The sequence below is a fragment of the Oncorhynchus clarkii genome, unplaced genomic scaffold (genome assembly GCF_045791955.1).
Source record: "Oncorhynchus clarkii lewisi isolate Uvic-CL-2024 unplaced genomic scaffold, UVic_Ocla_1.0 unplaced_contig_583_pilon_pilon, whole genome shotgun sequence".
NCBI classification, from domain to species: Eukaryota; Metazoa; Chordata; class Actinopteri; order Salmoniformes; family Salmonidae; genus Oncorhynchus; species Oncorhynchus clarkii.
In genome coordinates, this window is record NW_027258321.1 from 1 (window position 1) to 21,055 (window position 21,055).

Sequence of the window (21,055 nt, forward strand, 5' to 3'; positions counted from 1 at the left end):
ATGTTCAAAACAGGGGACTGATGGATTCTGGGATCTAACTCCTAAAACTTGAAATAGGGTTAATTATCAGGTATCATATTCAGTAGTATGGTCTAGAGAAGGTCTACACCAGAAGTTAATGGTTATCTGTATGAGGAATGTTTATGGTAGAGGCAATTAAACTTTGAATGTACTGAGTGAAGGAAAGACGATCACATCTTGGCAGGCACTGATATGGGTGGAGAGGAAGGGGGCCGAGTTCAGCTCAGGTCACGTTAAGGGAGAAGGAACAGTTTATTGCCCACACCACTCAATTTCCTGCCTAGCAACAGAGATGTAGTGTTTGGAGAGAAGGAAGAGATTCCACCCCAAATTGTTGTACAATCACCACCTCTATTGGAATGTGTCTTGGTCGGTTCAGCTGTTGGACCCTCTGGGATGAATAAACTTGGTTTAAGCTTTCATAGTGTCCGTTGAGTTCTTACTGTGATAATTAGAACCTATCAGTGAGAGAAATCAGTCTTGAATATATTATTTCTATGGTACTTTTAAAAATGTTTTATTGAGGAAAGATTTAGGCAATATGACATTCAACTCAGAAACATGAAATGTAAAATTAGTTGAAGATATAATGATGATTTAGAGATTACTTTGAACAAACAGAATGAATGATGAAATAAACCAGGCGTCATAATAAAATCAGAAGTTAAGCTACAACAGGGATAAACACAATTCATTGGTATAATCAAGTTCACATCTAAAATAAAATGTTACATACATGACCAATATTTTATCTTGGGTTGCACATTACTTCATGGCACTGTTTCCACTGGTATTGGCCTCTGGTCAAATAAATTGTGACAAACTTTTCCACATAACATGATTGTATTATATACCAAATATTTAAAATAATGCATAAATCAATTAACAAGCATACATACCACTCAACCTGTTTGTCCCTCTGTTGTCCTCAGTTATTATGCATTTACATGTTTTAACTTGCATCAGATAAATAAAAAAATTGTGTTGTCCCTTTCCCCTCACACATACAGTAAGAACACTAAAGATGGGTTTGATAAAAACAAAACACACAAAACATTCTGAGGAAAACAAAGTACCAGGCTATAGCAGATTGCAAGAGCACAGATTTCAGTTTGCCACAAACATAAAGCCACAACAACAAAAGAGGATGATAGAGCTAGTTGGTTATATCCCCCAACACCCATAGGGGCATTAGGAGGATAGTAACTCCGCTGCAGTTCCACAGCCGGTGAGACTGCTTGCTGCCCTTTGTCCAGCACTTGAAGCCCAAGCCAGTTCTGTCATCAGGGGAAATGTTCTGTTGCCTCTGGGAGAGGAATGGGAAAATATCTGTTCTGTACATCATATCAAAATGCACAAGAAGACACACAAAGTTTTAGGGTAATCACATGGTGAAAATAGTATCTATTGTTCTTACCCAAGTCCTTGACAAGACTAGGTTCATTAGTTTGGAGAGCTGTGTAGAAGGCTGATTTAATTAGTAGCCCTCCTGAGCGTACAACCTGAAACAGCTTCCTCATTTTTTTCACACTGGTCTTGGCTGCATAGATATTCGAATACGTTTCATCTTGGATCATTTTCTTTCCCAGTAGGTCATCTGCTATAGCCATCACCATTGTGACCCTCTTGATTAGTGCACTCATGTGCTTATCCACAAACTCAGCCTCTGGGATTTCAGGTGAAAGAGACACTTAGTACATTGTTCAGAAGAAAGCAAAAACTCGTATAGTAATGGTTGCGTAAAAAAATGTATTTGAACAAACACAGCCTATATCAAGGATGGCTTTTACCTGCAAGAACATCCTTCACACTTCTCATTTGTTTCTTTATCTTCTCATCATTCCTGTTGTTTCGAAGTGGAACCTGTTGGTGGGAATCACACAGCCTTCCATCAACAAATTGAGACCTGTGTAGTTCTGTTAGTGAATTCTACAACCATTTAAGAGGTGAAACAGAAACAAGATATATCACTAACATCCTTTTATATACACTCTGGAGAAAATGCCAAAGAATTGTGAAAAGTGCAAAAATAACCATCAACCTCATTTTAATCTCACAGTGTCATTTGATTTGAAACTTTTCTTCAATTAATGTACAGGTAACTGCCAAAATGATGGAAACACAAAGTATATTAAAAGCAGGAGCATCCACACAGGCGTGGTTCCTGAGTTAATGAAGCAATGAACATCCCATCATGCTTAGGGTCATGTATAAAATGCTGGGCAGGCCATTATTTTGGCCATTATTTTTGGTTACCATAGCTATGTGTAAGGACAGACGCCAGGGACAAGAAGCAGGTACAGGGAGGGAACATTTAATGAATAACGTACATGAAACAGAACAGGAACAGAATACGGAGGGCATCTGGACAGGGGAAACTACAGCAATGCTGATAAAGGGAACACACCAGGAAGCAGACAGAAATAGGGAAGTCAATCAACAAATGAAAGGAGTCTAGGTGAGTCCAATGATGCGCTGCTGCGCGTGATGGTGACTGGTGATGAAGCGCAGGTGCGCGTAACGATGGTGACAGGTGTGCGTAATGAAGGCAGTCTGGCACCCTCGAACGCCAGAGAGGGAGAGTGGGAGCAGGCGTGACAGCTAGGATGACGATGCACCCATACATAGCGCACTAGTGGTCACTGAATGGTTTGATGAGCATGAAAACGATGTAAACCTAATGCCACGGCCGTTTCAGTCACCAGATCTCAACACAATTGAACACTTATGGGAAATTCTGGAGCAGCGCCTGAGTCACCGTTTTCTACCACCATCAACAAATTGGAATTACTTGTGTGAAAATGGTGTCGGATTCCACCAATAGAATTCCAGACACTTGTAGAATCTATGCCAAGCTGTTCTGGCTCGTGGTCGCCCAACGCCCTACTAAGACACTTTATGTTGGTGTTAACGTTATTCTGGCAGTTACCTGCTCAGATGTCGTTTCCTTCCCCGAGCTGTGTTCTGGAACACTACAATGATAAAAAAAAAGTTATATAAGTCATTTCACTCAGAATAAATACAAAATATAAGACCAGCACAAACAATAGCATTTGTTGATATGTGTCTGTAAGCTAATTGTGAAGGCAAATCATTCAGACTCTTTATAGAGGACATAGAGGACAACCCAGACAAACAAAAAAAGACATAATCAGAATGGTATGAATGCCACTGTCTAGTCACTTCACATCATCACTGAAAAACCAAAACATTATAGTTTACTTGGACCTTTGACAGCTTAGGGCAAAATGCAGTCTGTATTTCGGAAGATCCGTGTTATAGCGCGATTTAAAAGTAAAGACAATTTCACAAAACTAGCTTTAAAACTGCAACATTTTCTTTCATCCTCATGGCAAACTTTGTAGAATAGCAGGGAATTAGTTCAGGGATTCTTCAAAGTCGGGACAATACGTTTTGGTGGGGCCTCCCGAGTGGCGTCACTACAGACTCAGGTTCAATCCCGGGCTGTATCACAACCGTCCGTGATCGGGAGTCCAATAGGGCAGCGCACAATTGGCCCATCGTAGTCCGGGTTTGGCTGGGGGACTTTACTTGGCTCATCTCACTCTTGTGGTGGACCGGGCGCCTGCAGGCTGACCTCGGTCGTCAGTTGAACAGTGTTTCCTCCGACACATTGGTGTGGCTGGCTTCCAAGTAAAGCGGACGGGTGTTAAGAAGCACGGTTTCGCGGGTCATGTTTTAGAGGACGCATGACTCGACCTTCGCCTTCTGAGCATTTGGGGAGTTGCAGCGATGAGACAAGATCAAAACTGGGGGTTACAAATTACAATAAAAAATAATTTAAAAAAATCTCGTTTTGGGCCATTTTATAAAGACAATATTTGTTTTGGGAATTTTTTTAATACTTTAAATATGATTCATTTCTGTATCATCTCAATGCCTGCAAATTCCCTTTACCAGAGCAAAGTATTCCCATTTCAAACTCCAAAAAAAGTTTTTTTATTTAAAAAAAAAACTGTCAATAATGGACATTAGCTCAAAATGATTGTCATTTTGTGCAATAGCACTCTATGACTAAATAATATTTATCTCAAAACTTTGAATCCTAAATGATGTGTCCGTCAAATTTGTCTAAAATCCTAAATTAATCTGGAATGAGCAGGGTAAACTATACAATAAGGACCCCTTATTCATGTCCTCATTTCATGTAGTACAACAATACCATTCATGGTCCGTAAAGTTCTCTACTTTTGATAGATTTAAACAAACAATATTGGAATCACCACGGTCAAATCCATAAACTGTCAACTCCATATTCCTGATAAATTCATATTCTATTTTAATCTTGGTTTGAAAATTTTACATTTACTACGATTTTACAGTCATAAAGCAACATAGGAAAAACAACGTGTAAATTGTTGCTATGTTTACCACATGAATGAAAAAGAAAAAAGCAATTTTTTCCAAATCCGTGAAACATCATCTCCATCAGATTTTTGCCTAACGTTAACACCGTCAGAGTGCTGAAAGATCTGATAGAATGGTACATTTCAAACGAATCCTTTTCCATATTTCACAATTGTTTGTATTGAACTTTTATTTTTAGAGGAAAAAAATATGTTTTGGGTACATGTTGTGAACTCTGTCAGTGATTGCTAACCCCCTTCAGATCAGACTTTTTGTAGATTTTGAAAACATATTGTAATCACTGTTCAGCAACATTTAAGCTATTTAAGTATTTGCTGTTCTAAACCTAAGGGTTAATGTTTGCTTTATAAATGCTGTTTTATGTTCTCAATCTAGAAAAACAAATTAGCCCTGGAGCTACAAAACCAAACAAAAAGAAGTTTGGAGATTTGTATTACATATTTTAATAATTTAATGTTGGAATTTAAACAATCAACAGCCTTTAAACACTTGTTGGATGATAATTGGGGCGGCAGGGTAGCCTAGTGGTTACAGTGTTGGACTAGTAACCGAAAGGTTGCAAGTTCAAACCCCCGAGCTGAAGAGGTACAAATCTGTCGTTCTGCCCCTGAACAGGCAGTTAACACACTGTTCCTAGGCTGTCATTGAAAATAAGAATTTGTTCTTAACTAACTTGCCTGGTTAAATAAAGGTAAAAATGAAATGCCATTTATGGTGTCTAACATGGAGGCCGCACAGCCCTCCATGTGCTCGCCAGAGGTAGCCCGACTGCCATTAGGTACCGAGATGAGATCCTCAGACCCCTTGTGAGACCATATGCTGGTGCGGTTGGCCCTAATACAAGACAACGCTAGACCTCATGTCTAGAGTGTGTCAGCAGTTCTTGCAAGAGGAAGGCATTGATGCTATGGACTGGCCCGCCCGTTCAACAGACCTGTATCCAATTGAGCACATCTTGGACATCATGTCTCGCTCCATCTACCAACGCCACGTTGCACCACAGACTGTCCAGGAGTTGGCGGATGCTTTAGTCCAGGTCTGGGAGGAGATCCCTCAGGAGACCATCCGCCACCTCATCAGGAGCATGCCCAGGAGTTGTAGGGAGGTCATACAGGCACGTGGAGACCACACACACTACTGAGCCTCATTTTGACTTGTTTTAAGGATATTACATCAAAGTTGGATCAGCCTGTAGTTTGGTTTTCCACTTTAATTTTGAGTGTGACTACAAATCAAGACCTCCATGGGTTGAAAAATTTGATTTCCATTGATCATTTTTGTGTGATTTTGTTGTCAGCACATTCAACTATGTAAAGAAAAAAGTATTTAATAAGAATATTTCATTCATTCAGATCTTTGAACTAGTGAACTTGTTTCACAAGTGAGATGTGTTATTTTAGTGTTCCCTTTATTTTTTTGAGCAGTGTATTTTGTACATTCTTAAAAAGAAAGAACGCACTGGTGAGCTCATGAACACCAAAAGTCCCGGAAGACCACGGAAAACAACTATGGTGGATGAAGAAAAACCCCTTCACAACAATTGGCCAGTTCAAGAACACCCTCCAGAAGGTAGGCGTATCTGTGTCAAAGTCAACATTCAAGACAATTTACCTTAGTAAATACAGACGGGTTATCACAAGATGTAAACCTTTGGTAAACCTCAAAAACAGGAAGACCAGATTAGAGTTTGCCAAACATCTAAAAATGCCTGTACAGTTATGGAACAACATCCTATGGACAGAAGAGACAAAGATCAACTTGTATCAGAATGATGGGAAGAGAAAAGCATGGAGAAGGGAAGGAACTGCTCATAATCCGAAGCATACCACCTCATCTATGAAGCATGGTGGAGGTAGTGTTATGGCGTGGGCATGTATTGCTACCAATGGAACTGGTTCCCTTGTATTTATTGATGATCTGACTGCTGACAAAAGCAGCAGGATGAATTCTGAAGGGTTTAGGTCTATATTATCTGCTCAGAATTAGTCAAATGCTTAAACTCATTGGAGGGCGCTTCACAATGCAGATGGACAATGGCCCGAAGCATACTGCGAAAGCAACCCAATACTTTTTAAGGCAAAGTAATGCAGTGTTCTGCAATGGCCAAGTCAATCACCTGACCGGAATCCAATTGAGCATACATTTCACTTGCTGAAGACAAAATGCCCCAAGAACAAGCAGGAACTGAAGACAGCTGCAGTAAAGGCCTGGCAGAGCATCACCAGGGAAGAAACCCAGCATCTGGTGATGTCTATGGGTTCCAGACTTCAGGCAGTCATTGACTGCAAAGGATTTGCAACCAAGTATTAATACTCACAATTGAATTTATGATTATGTTAGTTTGTCCAATTACTTTTGAGCTCCTAAAATTGTGGTGACCACATATAAAAAGTGCTGTAATTCCTACACCGTTCACCCGATTTGGATGTAAATACCCTCAAAGCTGAAAGTCTGCACTTTCAGCTCATCTTGATTGTTTCTTTTCAAATTCATTGTGGTGGCAAACATTTTTCTTTTTATCTTTCTTATCTCTCAGATATAGGACAGACACTTCAAAACAAACTATCTGAATGATTTGATGCCATTCCTTTCTCTCCGTTTCAGCCATCATCATGAGCCGTCCTCCCAGCAGCCTCCACTGGTATGAATATGTTATTACATGTAAGTCCAAATTCAAGGTTTCATACTTACAGGGATCCTAACATTCCAAATCAATTAGCTAAATGATCCTTGGTATGACCTTCTTAAAACTATTCCATATGTTAGCTTAGTAAAAACCCAGCCCCGGACCCTTAGATCTTAGGGGTTTTTAACTTCTTTGGGATAGGGGGCGGTATTTTGACGTCCAGATGAAAAGCGTGCCCAAAGTAAACTGCCTGCTACTCAGGCCCAGAAGCTAGGATATGCATATAATTGGTAGATTTTGATAGAAAACACTGTAAGGTTTCTAAAACTGTTAAAATAATGTCTGAGTATAACAGAACTGAAATGGCAGGCAAAACCCCGAGGACAAACCCCCCCCAAAAAATGTTTGTCCCACTGATTTCAATGGCTGGCACTTTTATAATAGGGCGAAATCGTGCCCGATTGAGTACCTAGGGCTTCCACTAGATGTCAACAGTCTTTAGAAAGAGTTTCAGGCTTTTTTTTGAAAAATTAGGGAGAAGAAGTTGTTTTTCTAAGGGCTCCCATTTTGGCTGTAGTGTTTCCATGCCGAGATAAACAAAAAGAACGCGCTATCTCCAGTAAAGACAATAACGATTCTCCATCTTAAATGTAATTGTTTATTTGGGTATTAGGGTACCTAAGGCTTGATTATAAACGTTGATTGATTTGTTTGGATAAGTTTATTGGTAACGTTTGGGATTCATTTTGCATACATTTTGACCGATGGAAACCGAGTTGATTATTGACTTTTTTTTTATGGAAATAAAAAATTAATTTACAGAAGGACCATTTGTAATGTAACTGAGACCATTTGGAGTGCCAACAGAAGAAGCTCTTCAAAGGTAAGGCATGAATTATATCTTTATTTCTGACTTTTGTGTCGCCACCTGCCTGATTGATTGCTATGAATTTGTGTGCTGGGCGCTGTCCTCAGATAATCGGATGGTTTCCTTTCGCCATAAAGCCTTTTTTAAATCTGACACCGCGGCTGGATTAACAAGAAGTTAAGCTTTATTTTGACATATTGCATGTGTATTTTCAAGATTGTTAAATATTTACAATTCTGTAGTTTGAATTTGGCTCCCTGCACTTTCACTGGATGTTTTAAGAGAAGTTTTAAAGCGCGGCTCATCAGTGCTACGGATTGAACCTACTTTCAAATGTATGGTTTTATGTGGAGCAGTGAGTCTTTACCATTTCTCATCTTCAACATCTGTGATAGGTTTACCCGTCATTTTTTCATGGGCGCTCTTCACTATCTCATAGTGCTCAGATATATCTGTAACAAAGACAATACATTACTTTTGGGGGATTTGTGTTGTTTTAGTTTTTCTAACCTTACCCTAACACTTACTTTAACCACTCACTAACATGATTTCCCTTCCTTTACTACTACTGGTATGGCATTGACATTTGGCATTGTAATTTACATGTTCAGCTGGAAATTGTACATGTATAACGTGGAATATTGCAGTATATATGTATTTGAACCATACAGACAGCATCCAATCCAAAATGTGATGGAAACAAGTGTATTTGATTTACCTGGGAGAGGTAGCTCATTGTGGAGTGACTGCTTCATAGCTTCCTTTAGTTTAGACCTTATTTCCTGCACAATGTATTCCTAATGGAAGTAAAAAGGAGATGTAATGAACATTTTCAGTTTTTTTAAAGAAGATCAGAATTCCAAGGACCTTTTTTATTTTATAATTTTGACAGTACTGTGGTCCTGCCACAAACATCTTTTATATTCTTATGACATTGTGTGTACATTTTCATTAAACATGTAATTTAACCGCTGATCACATACACCTACACACTTGCTAAACCAAACCATGTAACAAATTCCATTAGTAGTGTGTTTTCATTCAAATAATTGTGTTTTCTCTGAGACAATCCCTATTTTGGCATGTTCTACGTCATGTTTGTCTGACATCTAGGAAGATTTTAAGGGAGGGTTCACCCAAATGACAAAATGACATATTGATCTCCTTACCTTGTAAGCAGTCTATGGACAAGGTATGACAGCAATCCATGCATTTGTTTAAATTACCACTCGCCACTGTTTCAATGCTAAAGTATTTTGCATTTGTGGCACGATGTTAGTCAATTGTACCAATATTAGCGTTTTCGGTCTTCCTGTCCAAATCATCCTAAAGTAACTAACAATTGATTGTGTAACTTAATGAAGTTACTTATAGATGATTCAGACTTCAAGTGTGCAAATTTACATTCGTCCCTCAGTTTTAAAGGGAAACTGTATGCAAAAACTATAGAAAACGGCCTATGTGAAACATTTATTACAGTGCCAAAATTGATTAAAAAGTGTACGTAGGATATAAAGTCAGTACATTCCAATACAGAGTTTTGTGAGATTTGTGTAACTGAGGTCATCACAATTTTCACGACTTCTGCCGATGTCGGCTCCTCTCTTTGTTCGGGCGGCGATGGACGTCACCGGCTTTCTAGCCATCGCCGCTCCATTTTTCATATGTCCATTTGTCTTGTCTTGTTCCATACACACCTGGTTTTCATTTCCCCAATCAATCTACTTAAAATAAAAGTGTGCCTGTTTACATTACCCTGCTCTTATGCACCTGACTTCTCCTCTAGTACACCCCTTGACAGAATTACACAACTCTATGGAGTCAGCAGGAGCATGTACCCCGGTTAGAGGAGTCGAGGAGCGCGTCCAGGAACATTCGGCCATGTTACAACATCTTGGTGCCATGATGGATCGCGTTGTCCAGACCAGGGATGATGGCAGGGATGCCACCATTTCCTTTGACCAACTGGTGGATTTGTCCATCCGGTTGGATAACCTGCTGGTCACCTGTGGATGTCCAGAGGGGGCTCTGTCAGTTCCATCTTCCAGCACCCCTGCTCCGGTGCCCATGGAGTTAGGAGGGGCTGCTCATAGGGAGACTGGAGGAGGAGCCATCACGTGCACCATCTGTGGCCGCAGAGGACACACTGCCGGTCGGTGCCGTATTGGTTCCTCTGGGAGTCAAGGCAACAGGGTGACTCTGGCGTCACCCCAGGTGAGTTTGCACCGCACTCATCCAGAGTCCTCTGTTGATCAACTGTTTGTGCCTGTTTGTTTCCCTGAGGTTTTCCCACATTACCAGCATAAGGCGCCCGTCGATTCAGGCGCAGCTGGGAATTTTATCGACAGAGCATTAGCCATTAGGTTAGGGATCCCCATTTTTCCTATTGTTAGACCCTTCCCGGGACATGCTCTAGATAGTCGACCATTAGGGTCCGGGCTAATCAGGGAGGCCACCATCTCCTTGGCCATGGTTATGCAGAGGGATCATGAGGAGAGAATCAGTCTCTTCCTCATTGACTCTCCTGAGTTTCCTGTGGTACTAGGTCTTCCCTGGTTGACTCTGCATAACCCCACTATTTTCTGGCAACAGAGGGCTCTCACGGAGACGGTGGCTATGGATACATATGTCTCTGAATCCCTGCGTCAGGTACATTCGGCCCTCTACTTCACCCGCCTCCTTGAGTTCATTTTTTGTGAAGAAGAAGGATGGAGGTTTACACCCGTGCATTGACTGTAGAGTTCTCAATCAAATCACGGTGAGGTACAGTTACCCGCTACCTCTTATCGCCACGAAGATTGAGTCAATGCACGGGGTGCGCTTCTTCACAAAACTGGATCTCAGGAATGCGTATAACCTGGTGCATATCTGGGAGGGAGACAAGTGGAAGACAGCGTTCAGTACCACCATAGGGCGTTATGAGTACCTCGTCATGCCGTACGGGTTGATGAATGCTCCATCAGTTTTCCAATCCTTTGTAGACAAGATTTTCTGGGACCTGCATGGGCAGGGTGTAGTGGTGTATATCGATGACATTCTGATATACTCCGCTACACGCACCGAGCATGTGTCCTTGGTGCGCAAGGTACTTGGACGACTATTGGAGCATGACCTGTATGTCAAGGCTGAGAAATGCCTGTTCTTTCAGCAGGTCGTCTCCTAGGGTATCGCATTTCCACATCGGGGTGGAGAGTGACCACATTGCAGCCATGCGTAATTGGCCGACTCCCACCACGGTAAAGGATGTGCAGCGATTTTTAGGGTTTTCCAATTACTACTGGAGATTTATCTGGGGTTTTGGCCAGGTTGCTGCGCCCATTACCTCACTGCTGAAGGGGGGTCCTGTAAGGTTGCAGTGGTTGGCTGAGGCGGACAGGGTTTTTGTGCTCCCGTGCTGGCCCATCCGGATCCCTCTTTGGCATTTATAGTGAAGGTGGACACGTCCGAGGCTGTGCTCTCACAGCGCTCGGACACGCCATTGAAACTCCACCACTGTGCTTTCTTCTCTAAGAAGCTCAGCCCAGTGAAGCACAACTATGATGTGGGGGACCGGGAGGTGTTGGCTGTGGTTAAAGCATTGAAGGCGTGGAGACATTGGCTTGAGGGGGATAAACAACCTTTTCTCATCTGGACTGACCACCGCAACCTGGAGTACATCCGGGCAGCGAGAAGACTGAATCCTCGTCAGGCAAGGTGGGCCATGTTCCTTACCCGTTTTTTGTTTACCCTATCCTACAGACCAGGTTACCAGACTCCCATACTCCTGGCCTCCTGCCTGGTAGCGCCGGTCGTGTGGGAGCTGGATGCGGACATTGAGCAGGCGTTGTGTACAGAGCCCGCTCCCCTCCAGTGTCCTGTTGGGCACATGTACGCTCCGTCTGCTGTCCATGACCAGTTGATCTGGTCACACACTTCTCCCTCCTCTGATCATCCGGGGATCAGTCGGACGGTGCTCTGTCTGACTGGGAAGTACTGGTGGCCCACTTTGGCTATGGACGTGAGGGTTTATGTCTCATCCTGCTCGATGTGTGCCCAGTGTAAGGCTCCGAGACACCTGCCCAGAGGTAAGTTACATCCCTTACCCGTTCCACAACGACCGTGGTCACATCTGTCAGTGGATTTCCTAACAGATCTTCCTCTTTCACAGGGAAACACTACAATCCTTGTCATTGTGGATCGTTCTTCTAAGTCTTGTCATCTCATCCTCTGCCTGGTCTTCCTACGGCCCTACAGACTGCGGAAGCCCTATTTACTCACGTCTTCCGGCACTACGGGGTGCCTGAGGATATAGTGTCAGATCGGGGTCCCCAGTTCATGTCGAGAGTTTGGAAGGCGTTCATGGAACGTCTGGGGGTCTCGATCTCAGGTTTTCACCCCGAGAGTAACGGGAGGGTAGAGAGAGTCAACCAGGATGTGGGCAGGTTTCTGCGGTCCTATTGCCAGGACCGGCCAGGGGAGTGGGCAACGTTCGTGCCCTGGGCCGAGATGGAACAGAACTCGCTTCGCCACTCCTCCACTAACCTCTCCCCCTTTCAGTACGTATTGGGGTACCAGCCAGTTCTGGCACCCTGGCATCAGGGTCAGACCGAGACTCCTGCGGTGGACGACAGGTTTAGGCGCACGGAGGAGACATGGGAGGCTGCCCGTGTCCAACTCTAGCGCGCCGTGGGTCGCCAGAAAACCAGCAAGGACCGTCACAGCAGTGAGACCCCGGTGTTCGCACCAGGGGACCGGGTCTGGCTCTCGACCCATAACCTGCCCCTCCGCCTGCCCTGCCGGAAGCTGGGTCCGCGGTTTGTGGGGCCATTTAAAGTCCTGAGGAGGGTGAACGAGGTATGTTACAGATTACAGCTTCCCTCTGATTATCGTATTAACTCCTCGTTCCATGTGTCTCTCCTCAGGCCGGTGGTGTCTGGTCTGCTCCAGGAATCTGAGGTGCGGGAGGTCCCTCCTCCCCCTTTGGACATCGAGGGGGGCCCCGGCGTACATCGTTTGTTCCATCCTGGATTCGAGGCTTCGTGTGGGGGGCCTTCAGTACCTCATGGAGGGGTACGGGCCGGAGGAGATGTGCTGGGTTTCGGTTGCAGATGTTCTGGATCCTGAACTACCGTGTGAGTTTCACCATCACCAGATCGCCCTGTGCCTCATCCTCCGGTTCGTCCTCGAGGCCGGTGTCGGCGCGCAGCTGGAGCCGCGCGTCAAGGGGGGGTACTGTCACGACTTCCACCGAAATTGGCTCCTCTCCTTGTTCGGGCGGCGTTCGGCGATCGACGTCACCGGCTTTCTAGCCATTGCCGCTCCATTTTTCATATGCCCATTTGTCTTGTCTTGTTCATTACACGCCTGGTTTTCATTTCCCCAATCAATCTACGTGTATTTAACCCTCTGTTTCCCATCATGTATTTGTGTGTAATTGTTTCATGTTATTGTGGTGTTTTATTACGCGCTTTACTTTTGTTATGTTCCGTGTTTTGAGCGTGTTTGATTTATGTAGTGCTCTCGTGTTTTTAGAACGAAAATAAAAGTGTGCCTGTTTATATTACTTTACCCCTTGACAACAATTTACATTAGGGTTGGATTTGGATTACAATAATGCCAACCTGATACTCTAACACAGGATTGTAATGCCTAGGGATAATTATCTCTACAAAGAAACAGCTGCGTTGATTCACTCTATCCAATCATAGCAGCAAACCGTGAGAGAGACCTGCCCATTATGCAGCTCCTCGGACTTGTTAACATAAGACAAGACATCGCCAATGTTATGTTGAAAGAACTCTTGGCCCCTAAGTCCTTTATGGAGAGGCCACTTGCTGATGTGTTTGATAGTGATCACTCCAGTCTGCCGCTGTTTTGGACAAAATTAGAATTGAAACGATGCACACTTGCATACCAACTGCCACTTTTCAATATTTTACAATTCTAAACCCATTCGCGAGCACCTTGTGTCCCCCGCGGCTTGTTCTGTAACATGATTCGCTATGAAACTCTTACGTGAACTGAACTCTGTTACATTACCTGTTTTCAAAAGTCAAAACAAATTATAAATGCAGGTGAGCTGGTTCTACTCTTTTTGGGAATTATCTGGTGTTTTGTGGTAAACTGAGTGTGTCAAGCATAAGACCTATGGTGCCCATATTAATACTTCAATAATTGAATTGGAACAGTGACATAAAGTATCCTACACTGAGCTTGGTTAGGAGCGTCAGCATCTTCCCCTTAGCATCGTGGAACATGGTGCTCTTTGATGACTCAATGTGACTCTCGAGAATGTCCTGCATTCTCTTTAGGGATCCTTTCCCATGTACATTTGAAGCCTCTAAAAATCAGAGAAAAAAAGTTTACAAAGTAAGTTATATAAAGTTATGGTTATGAGGTCACTGGGTCACTGCTATCCAATGATTGTTAAAGGCATAGTTCAGCCAATTGACACACAGTATTTAGTGGTTTTTCCTTTGACAGCAGTCTATGGACCTTGTATCTGCAATCCACACTTTTGGTTTTGTTAAACTATCAACGGCCAACAAACTATTTAAGCATTTTTTAGACGTAAAACCAATGTCAACCATTTAGCATGTTTAAAATATCAAATCACAATTTGCTGGCAGTGGCTAGTTGAAAAGAACTAAAGTGTGGATTGCATTCACTCCTTGTGCACAGATTATTTTCAGGGTTAAGGAAAAAAATATCTACAATTTGTGGAACTATTGTTTTATGACTGCTATTGACATGCATATTAAAGGGTAATTATAGTGACAGAATGATACTGACAGTTAGACTGACCTGTATAGGAGGGGAGCATGGAGGTCATGATTGACTTGATGAGCGAAGAGTAAATTTCCTTCTTCCTCTGGATGATCTCATGTTTAAGATCTGCCTTCAATTTGTGTTCCTTTTTGACACCAGAAAAAAAATACTATTATGAATATTAGTCTTCTTAACATTACACTTTACTTGACCGCATTTATTGTAAGGTCATAAATAATTACACTGGTGGCAAGCAGAGCAGGGGGGGGGGGGGGGGAACATGAATGATTCGTGGGGCCCTATCCTGGTAGGGGCCCCTAAATGTTTAGAGAATTATTTGCTTATCATTTTAAAAATGTTAGACAAAAAAAATAGGTGCTGAAAATTAAAAGGTATAACCATAATCAGATCAGGCATCTCTTCTACCCAACCATCCCATTTGTAAGCCCCCCATAATGCACATGGTTTGGTCCATTCTCTAGGAGGAGAAAAAAAATACAGCTGATCTGACAATTGCTCTGGCATGTAGAAAAAATTCAGGGAAAAGTTACTCACTACGATTTTTCCCAGAAAACAAATGAGAAGGATTTGAGTGGTAAGTCAGTGCAGACCACATGCCGAACTGAGCAGCCGAGCTAGCCAATATAGCTAGCTAGATAGCTTGCTAGCTACATGTAGCTGCCTACCGTGGACTCAGTCGGCTTGGTCAGAGCAGTAATTATTAACATGATGATGATGAGCTACCACTACCAGCTATGGCTAGCTAATTAGCTATTATTTAGATATTATAACTGTATTCCCCAATATTTGCGTGATATTTGTTAGCTAGCTAGACTAAAATTAAAACCTAACTTGTAGCCTACCTATCCATACTGTAGATGCTACTAGTACTACTGCTGTAGACACAGATCCCAACGTGTCTACGACATGAAATTGAAACGTCAGACCTTGGAGGTGAGGCAGTTGTTTTGTAGCAGCAGCATAACTAGACCATTTTTTAATTGTACAGTTAGGCACATGATAACTTTGACACACTAAAATATGTATTATATTTGATATGTATACTATTAAAAAATATATATTTCAGTAGTAGATTTTTTGTACGGTAACCTTTGTAGGAGCGAACATTAAACCTAAAATTCCCTTTGTTTACTCACTTCCTAGTGCCTAGAGAGCCCCAGGTAGGCAGAATCTCAGCAGAAAGCTGTCAGACAGACTCTGATGCAGAGGAGAGCAGGGAGGAGGAAGAAGAGTTAAGGAGTAGCAGCAGTGCCAGTGAAGGAGTGACAGAAGAGATTGAACAAGCAGGTAATAAGGGAAAGGAAGAGTATGGACAGATTCAAAGTGAGGAAGATGAGGTTTTAGAAGATCCAGCACTGTGGTCAGAGAAAGTACGAGACCATGAAAGGGAAGCTATTGTTCGCAGACTAGCCAACAGGTGTGGTGAGGAGACAGAACTGTATAAAATCATGCCCCCAGACTCAGAAGGCAAGCCATTCCCCAACTATTTACAGTACAGTAAGTCAGCAAACGGAAGAGAAAAGGTGCAGAGAGACTGGCTTCTTTATAGTAAGAGTGTAAAGGCATTATATTGCATTCCATGTGTTCTTTTTTCTCACCCAGTTTTCTGATTAGTAAGGATGGCTATAATATATCATCAGTGAAATGGCAGAGAAAGTATGACAAACTGCCAGAGCATGAGGATGGTGTGTCTCACAAGAACTGTTACTGGAAATGGAAAAATCTGCAGCATACCGTTACAACAGATACAGGTATAGACAGTCAGCTGCAGAAACAAATCCAGTCAGAAATGTATAAAAACAGAGACTTCTAGAAAGGATTGTGGATGTGACACTGTACTTCGCATCTAGGAATCTGCCATTCTGGGGGAAATCACTCAATCTTGATGATGTACATAATGGACAGGGAAAGTAAAGGGAGTTCAAGCACACATACTGCAAAAAGAATCCACGGGCCACATACTCACCTTGTTCCTCCCATACTCTTAATCTTGTGGGTGTACATGCAGCTCAGTCGTACCCAAAAATATCAACCTTGTTTTGAGTAAATGGTCTTTCCAATCTGTTCAGTGCCAGCCCAGAGCGATGGGCTATTCTCAAGGAGAAGACTGGCTGCTGTCTTAACCGCCTTTCAGACAAGTCATGGAGTGCGCGTAATGCTGTGGTCCGACCAGTGGCAACTCATTTACCGTCTATCATCAAGGCCCTAGACATGCTTCTTGCTACCGGTAGCCTGACAAACAAAGCCAAATATGAGGCAAAAGGTCTGAAAAGCTACTTCATGTCTTTCAAGGCAATCTTCCTGCTCACTTTCTGGGTAAAATCTTTGCAGTGTATTGAGAATAGAAGCCTAATTCTTCAGTCAGGAAATATTTCTCTGGACACTGGAGCAGCTCACATTAAGACACTACAGGAAGAAATACAGGCTCTGTGTAAACAATGGGACGCTCTTCTGGCAGAAGCCTCCATGGTGGCAAATGAAATGGTTGTAACTACTCAGTTTCACAGTGAACAGAGGAGCCGCCAGAAAAAAATAAAACGTTTCCCAGATGAGACTGAAGATGACATAGCAAATGAACAGTAAAATGAGTCCTATATCGAAATAACCTGAAAGGCCACTCAGAAAGGAATAAGCCACTGCTCGAAAACCGCCATTGAAAAAGCCAGACTACAGTTTGCAACTGCACATGGGGACAAATATTGTACTTTTTGGAGAAATGTCCTCTGGTCTGATGAAACAAAAATAGAACTGTTTGGCCATGATGACCATCGTTATGTTTGGAGGAAAAAGGGGGAGGCTTGCAAGCCGAAGAACCCCATCCCAACCGTAAAGCACGGGGGTGGCAGCATCATGTTGTGGGGGTGCTTTGCTGCAGGAGGGACTGGTGCACTTCACAAAATAGATAGCACCATGAGGAATGATAATTATTTGGATATTTTGAAGCAACATCTCTAGACATCAGTCAGAAGTTAAAGCTTGGTCGCAAATGGGTCTTGCAAATTGACAATGATCCCAAGCATTCTTCCAAAGTTGTGGCAAAATGGCTTAAGAACAAAGTCAAGGTATTGGAGTGGCCATCACAAATACCTGACCTCAATCTTATAGAAAATGTGTGGGCAGAACTGAAAAAGCGTGTGCGAGCAAGGAGCCCTACAAACCTGACTCAGTTACACCAGCTCTGTCAGGAGGAATGGGCCAAAATTCACCCAACTTATTGTGGGAAGCCTGTGGAAGGCTACCCGAAATGTTTGACCCAAGTTAAACAATTTAAAGGCAATGCTACCAAATACTAATTGAGTGTATGTACATTTCTGACCCACTGGGAATGTGATGAAAGAAATTAAAGGATAAAGGTGGAAACTAGAATCTGTACAATTGTAGTATAGAGCAGCAGAAGCTTATATTTAGTACATTTAATATCACATATTGTTCAGTATGTTATTTTAATCTGAAACATTCTGATTTCTATGTTAGGGGCCCAATATTATTTTTTTCTTCAATTGGCCCCAAAATTCTGTCAACGCCCCTGGTGAATGAATATTAGACAACTTAACATTACACTTTACTAGACCGCCATAATCGGAAGGTAGAGCATAGCACAGTACCATCTATGATACAGCTTCACAGATAACATCCAACCAAATGTAAATAATACAGTTGTATTTCCACAAACCTCAGTTTTGAGGAATGCCAGCCGAGGAAACATGGTTTCTTCATCATGGCTCTCTAAGAGGATGCTGAAACTATCAATCTTTGCAGATATAGATTTCTGAGATTTCCTAGAAGACATGATGATAACCATGTTACTCAAGTGGTGGATCTTTGTCCCAATAAATGTGTCTGGAAGGCACGTAGAAAATCACTTACTTGAATGTTTTTGAAAACATATTTTTAATGGCATCGCACAGAGAGCTGCTCAGTGAAGCGTTCATGTTCGTTTTTACTCCATTTGTTGACCTGCAGAACCCCTGGCCGTTGCATACAGCTCTCAGGGTCTGGTGGTACCCCCCTCCTCCTTTTCCTTTCTGAAAAAACATAAAACATTATCATGATTTTGTCAGATTGGAGTTTTCCTTATTTCATCTTGTTCTAAGAGCAGCTCTTTCCTCCATGGAAAAAACAAATGTGATTGGCTAAGGTTTGGCAAGAAATGCATTCCAAGTAATTCCAAATAAGTTTAGAGAGTTAGGGGTTGGATACGAACCAGGGACCTTAAGTCAGCTTTCATCCAACCAATCACATTTGTTCAAATCCCCAAAAAATTGGCACTTGCTTCGTAAACAACAGGTGTAGACTAAAAGTGAAATGTTTTCAATACAGAGAGAGATCAAATAAATAATAGAAACATAATAACACAAGGAATAAATACACAACAATTAATGATAACTTTGCTATATACGCAGGGTACCAGAACAAAGTCAATGTGCAGGGGTACAAGGCAATTGAGGTATATATGTACATATAGGTTGGGATAAAGTGACTAGGCAACAGGATAGATAATAAACAGTAACAGCAGCGTATGTTATGAGTCAAAAGAGTTAGAGCAAAAAGGGTCAGTGCAGATAGTCCGGCTAGCTATTGGTTAACTATTTAGCAGACTAACAGTCTAGCACACTATTGACCTTGAGAAAGAGCTGTGTTTATAACAGGGTTTAATAAATTACACTCAGAACAAGATTGAATCAACTGGGCTCAGAACAAGATTGAATAAACAGTGCTCAGATCAGTGGAGACTCCATCATTGAGCACCACACTTTTAGGTAAAAAAGGTTTTTGGAGGCTTGCCTCTTTTGTTTGTTATTTTGGCATTAATACGTGTCACATCTCAGTTTGCAAACAATGTAAAAACATTCAATTGAGTTAATAAAGCCGCATACAAACATGGTCTCTTTTTGCCTTCTGCCTAAATGACTACAGACCCGTAGCACTCACGTTCGTAGCTATGAAGTGCTTTGAAAGGCTGGTAATGGCTCACATCAACACCATTATCCCAGAAACCCTAGACCCACTCCAATTTGCATACCGCTCAAACAGATCCACAGATGATGCAATCTCTATTGCACTCCACACTGCCCTTTCCCACCTGGACAAAAGGAACACCTATGTGATCCTCAACACTGGAGCTCCCCAGGGGTGCGTGCTCAGTCCCCTCCTGTACTCCCTGTTCACCCACGACTGCATGGCCAGGCACGACTCCAACACCATCATTAAGTTTGCTGACGACATAACAGTGGTAGGCCTGATCACCGACAACAACGAGACAGCCTATAGGGAGGAGGTCAGAGACCTGGCCAGGCGGTAAGATATATTTTTTGTGTAGTAGCTTTGCTGGCATGCATCACACTTTTTTTCTTTGTTTGCCCCACCAAGATTGACATGCTAAAATTGCCACTGGCTCAGATTAAGTTTGAAGAAGTAAAACTCCATTGAACCCTGCTAGAACCTTATGGCCCAGCATAAGGTACCATTGACTTACTGGTGCTATCACTTCCTCCTTGGCTCTTGTCACACATGTCTTCTCTGACTCTAGCACTCCGGCTGAAAGGCACTTGTCAAACTCCATGTGAATGTCTGACATGAACTGGTCAATGTTCTGGAGCTCATCTTCCAGCCTTTGTTCTAGAAGATTGTGCAATTTTTCTTTTTCGGTCTCCATCTTAAACACAACAGAGAACAACCAATCCGTAAACGTATTGAGATGGATCAAGGGTACATTCATTTAAAAAAAAGGCTAATGCATTAAAGGCAATACCGATTTGGTGATCTCATGGTTTACCACGTGGACCAGGGAGAGGATCCCATACGCTCCATTCACATAGTCTCTCATCACTTTTTCTGACCGTTGGTCGTTCAAGCTTTTCAGCAGAGCTCTCAGCTCAGGTATCTCTGAAAATGAGATGCATTTTGTCATTTTTCTGTTAATGTACAATAATCTTTAGGTCAACAATCATTGTTTGAGCAAAGCAAGTTGTTGTTAGATTCATATTCAGGTTGAGTATATGACTTTGGAACAATTTATAATAACAGCCCCAACTCCAATAGATTAGGTGCAAAGAGATGGTATTTGTAAATTGTGCTGGGCACTTGTTCTACTTTCGGTCTTGTTTAACTTTTTTTTACCTTTACCAATACCCTGACACTTACCCTAATACACATTCATTATACAATACCTAACCTTTCAAGGTTCTTGTGTCCTAGAAGTCATTTGCATAAGTTTGCCAAAAAAACATTGCATGTAAATGTTTTTTTTAAAAGTTGTATTTCAATGTTTTGCTAAAATGTATGTGAAGTTTTAAAAAATATATATATTTTCAGTTTTTTTTTGCTGTTTGCAACAAACAATCTGTTTGCACGTATTCCTACTGGAGGTTTTGTTGCACAAT

At 42.2% G+C, this 21,055-nt stretch overlaps 1 protein-coding gene across 1 annotated transcript in view; it reads right to left on the reverse strand.

Annotated features, from left to right (window-relative positions):
* Positions 1 to 519: 519 nt before the first annotated feature.
* The window catches only part of LOC139396653 (nuclear GTPase SLIP-GC-like), a 35,617-nt gene continuing 15,081 nt past the window's right edge, over positions 520 to 21,055 (reverse strand). The window contains exons 12-23 of the mRNA XM_071143586.1: positions 20,425 to 20,558; positions 20,149 to 20,328; positions 18,540 to 18,697; positions 18,346 to 18,451; positions 14,688 to 14,796; positions 14,090 to 14,223; positions 8,623 to 8,701; positions 8,272 to 8,356; positions 2,951 to 2,993; positions 1,812 to 1,884; positions 1,439 to 1,687; positions 520 to 1,327 (exon numbers count right to left, since the gene is read on the reverse strand). Of these exons, the coding sequence (XP_070999687.1) occupies positions 1,305 to 1,327; positions 1,439 to 1,687; positions 1,812 to 1,884; positions 2,951 to 2,993; positions 8,272 to 8,356; positions 8,623 to 8,701; positions 14,090 to 14,223; positions 14,688 to 14,796; positions 18,346 to 18,451; positions 18,540 to 18,697; positions 20,149 to 20,328; positions 20,425 to 20,558 (1,373 nt within the window). The 3' untranslated portion in view covers positions 520 to 1,304. The remainder of the gene's footprint in view (positions 1,328 to 1,438; positions 1,688 to 1,811; positions 1,885 to 2,950; positions 2,994 to 8,271; positions 8,357 to 8,622; positions 8,702 to 14,089; positions 14,224 to 14,687; positions 14,797 to 18,345; positions 18,452 to 18,539; positions 18,698 to 20,148; positions 20,329 to 20,424; positions 20,559 to 21,055) is intronic.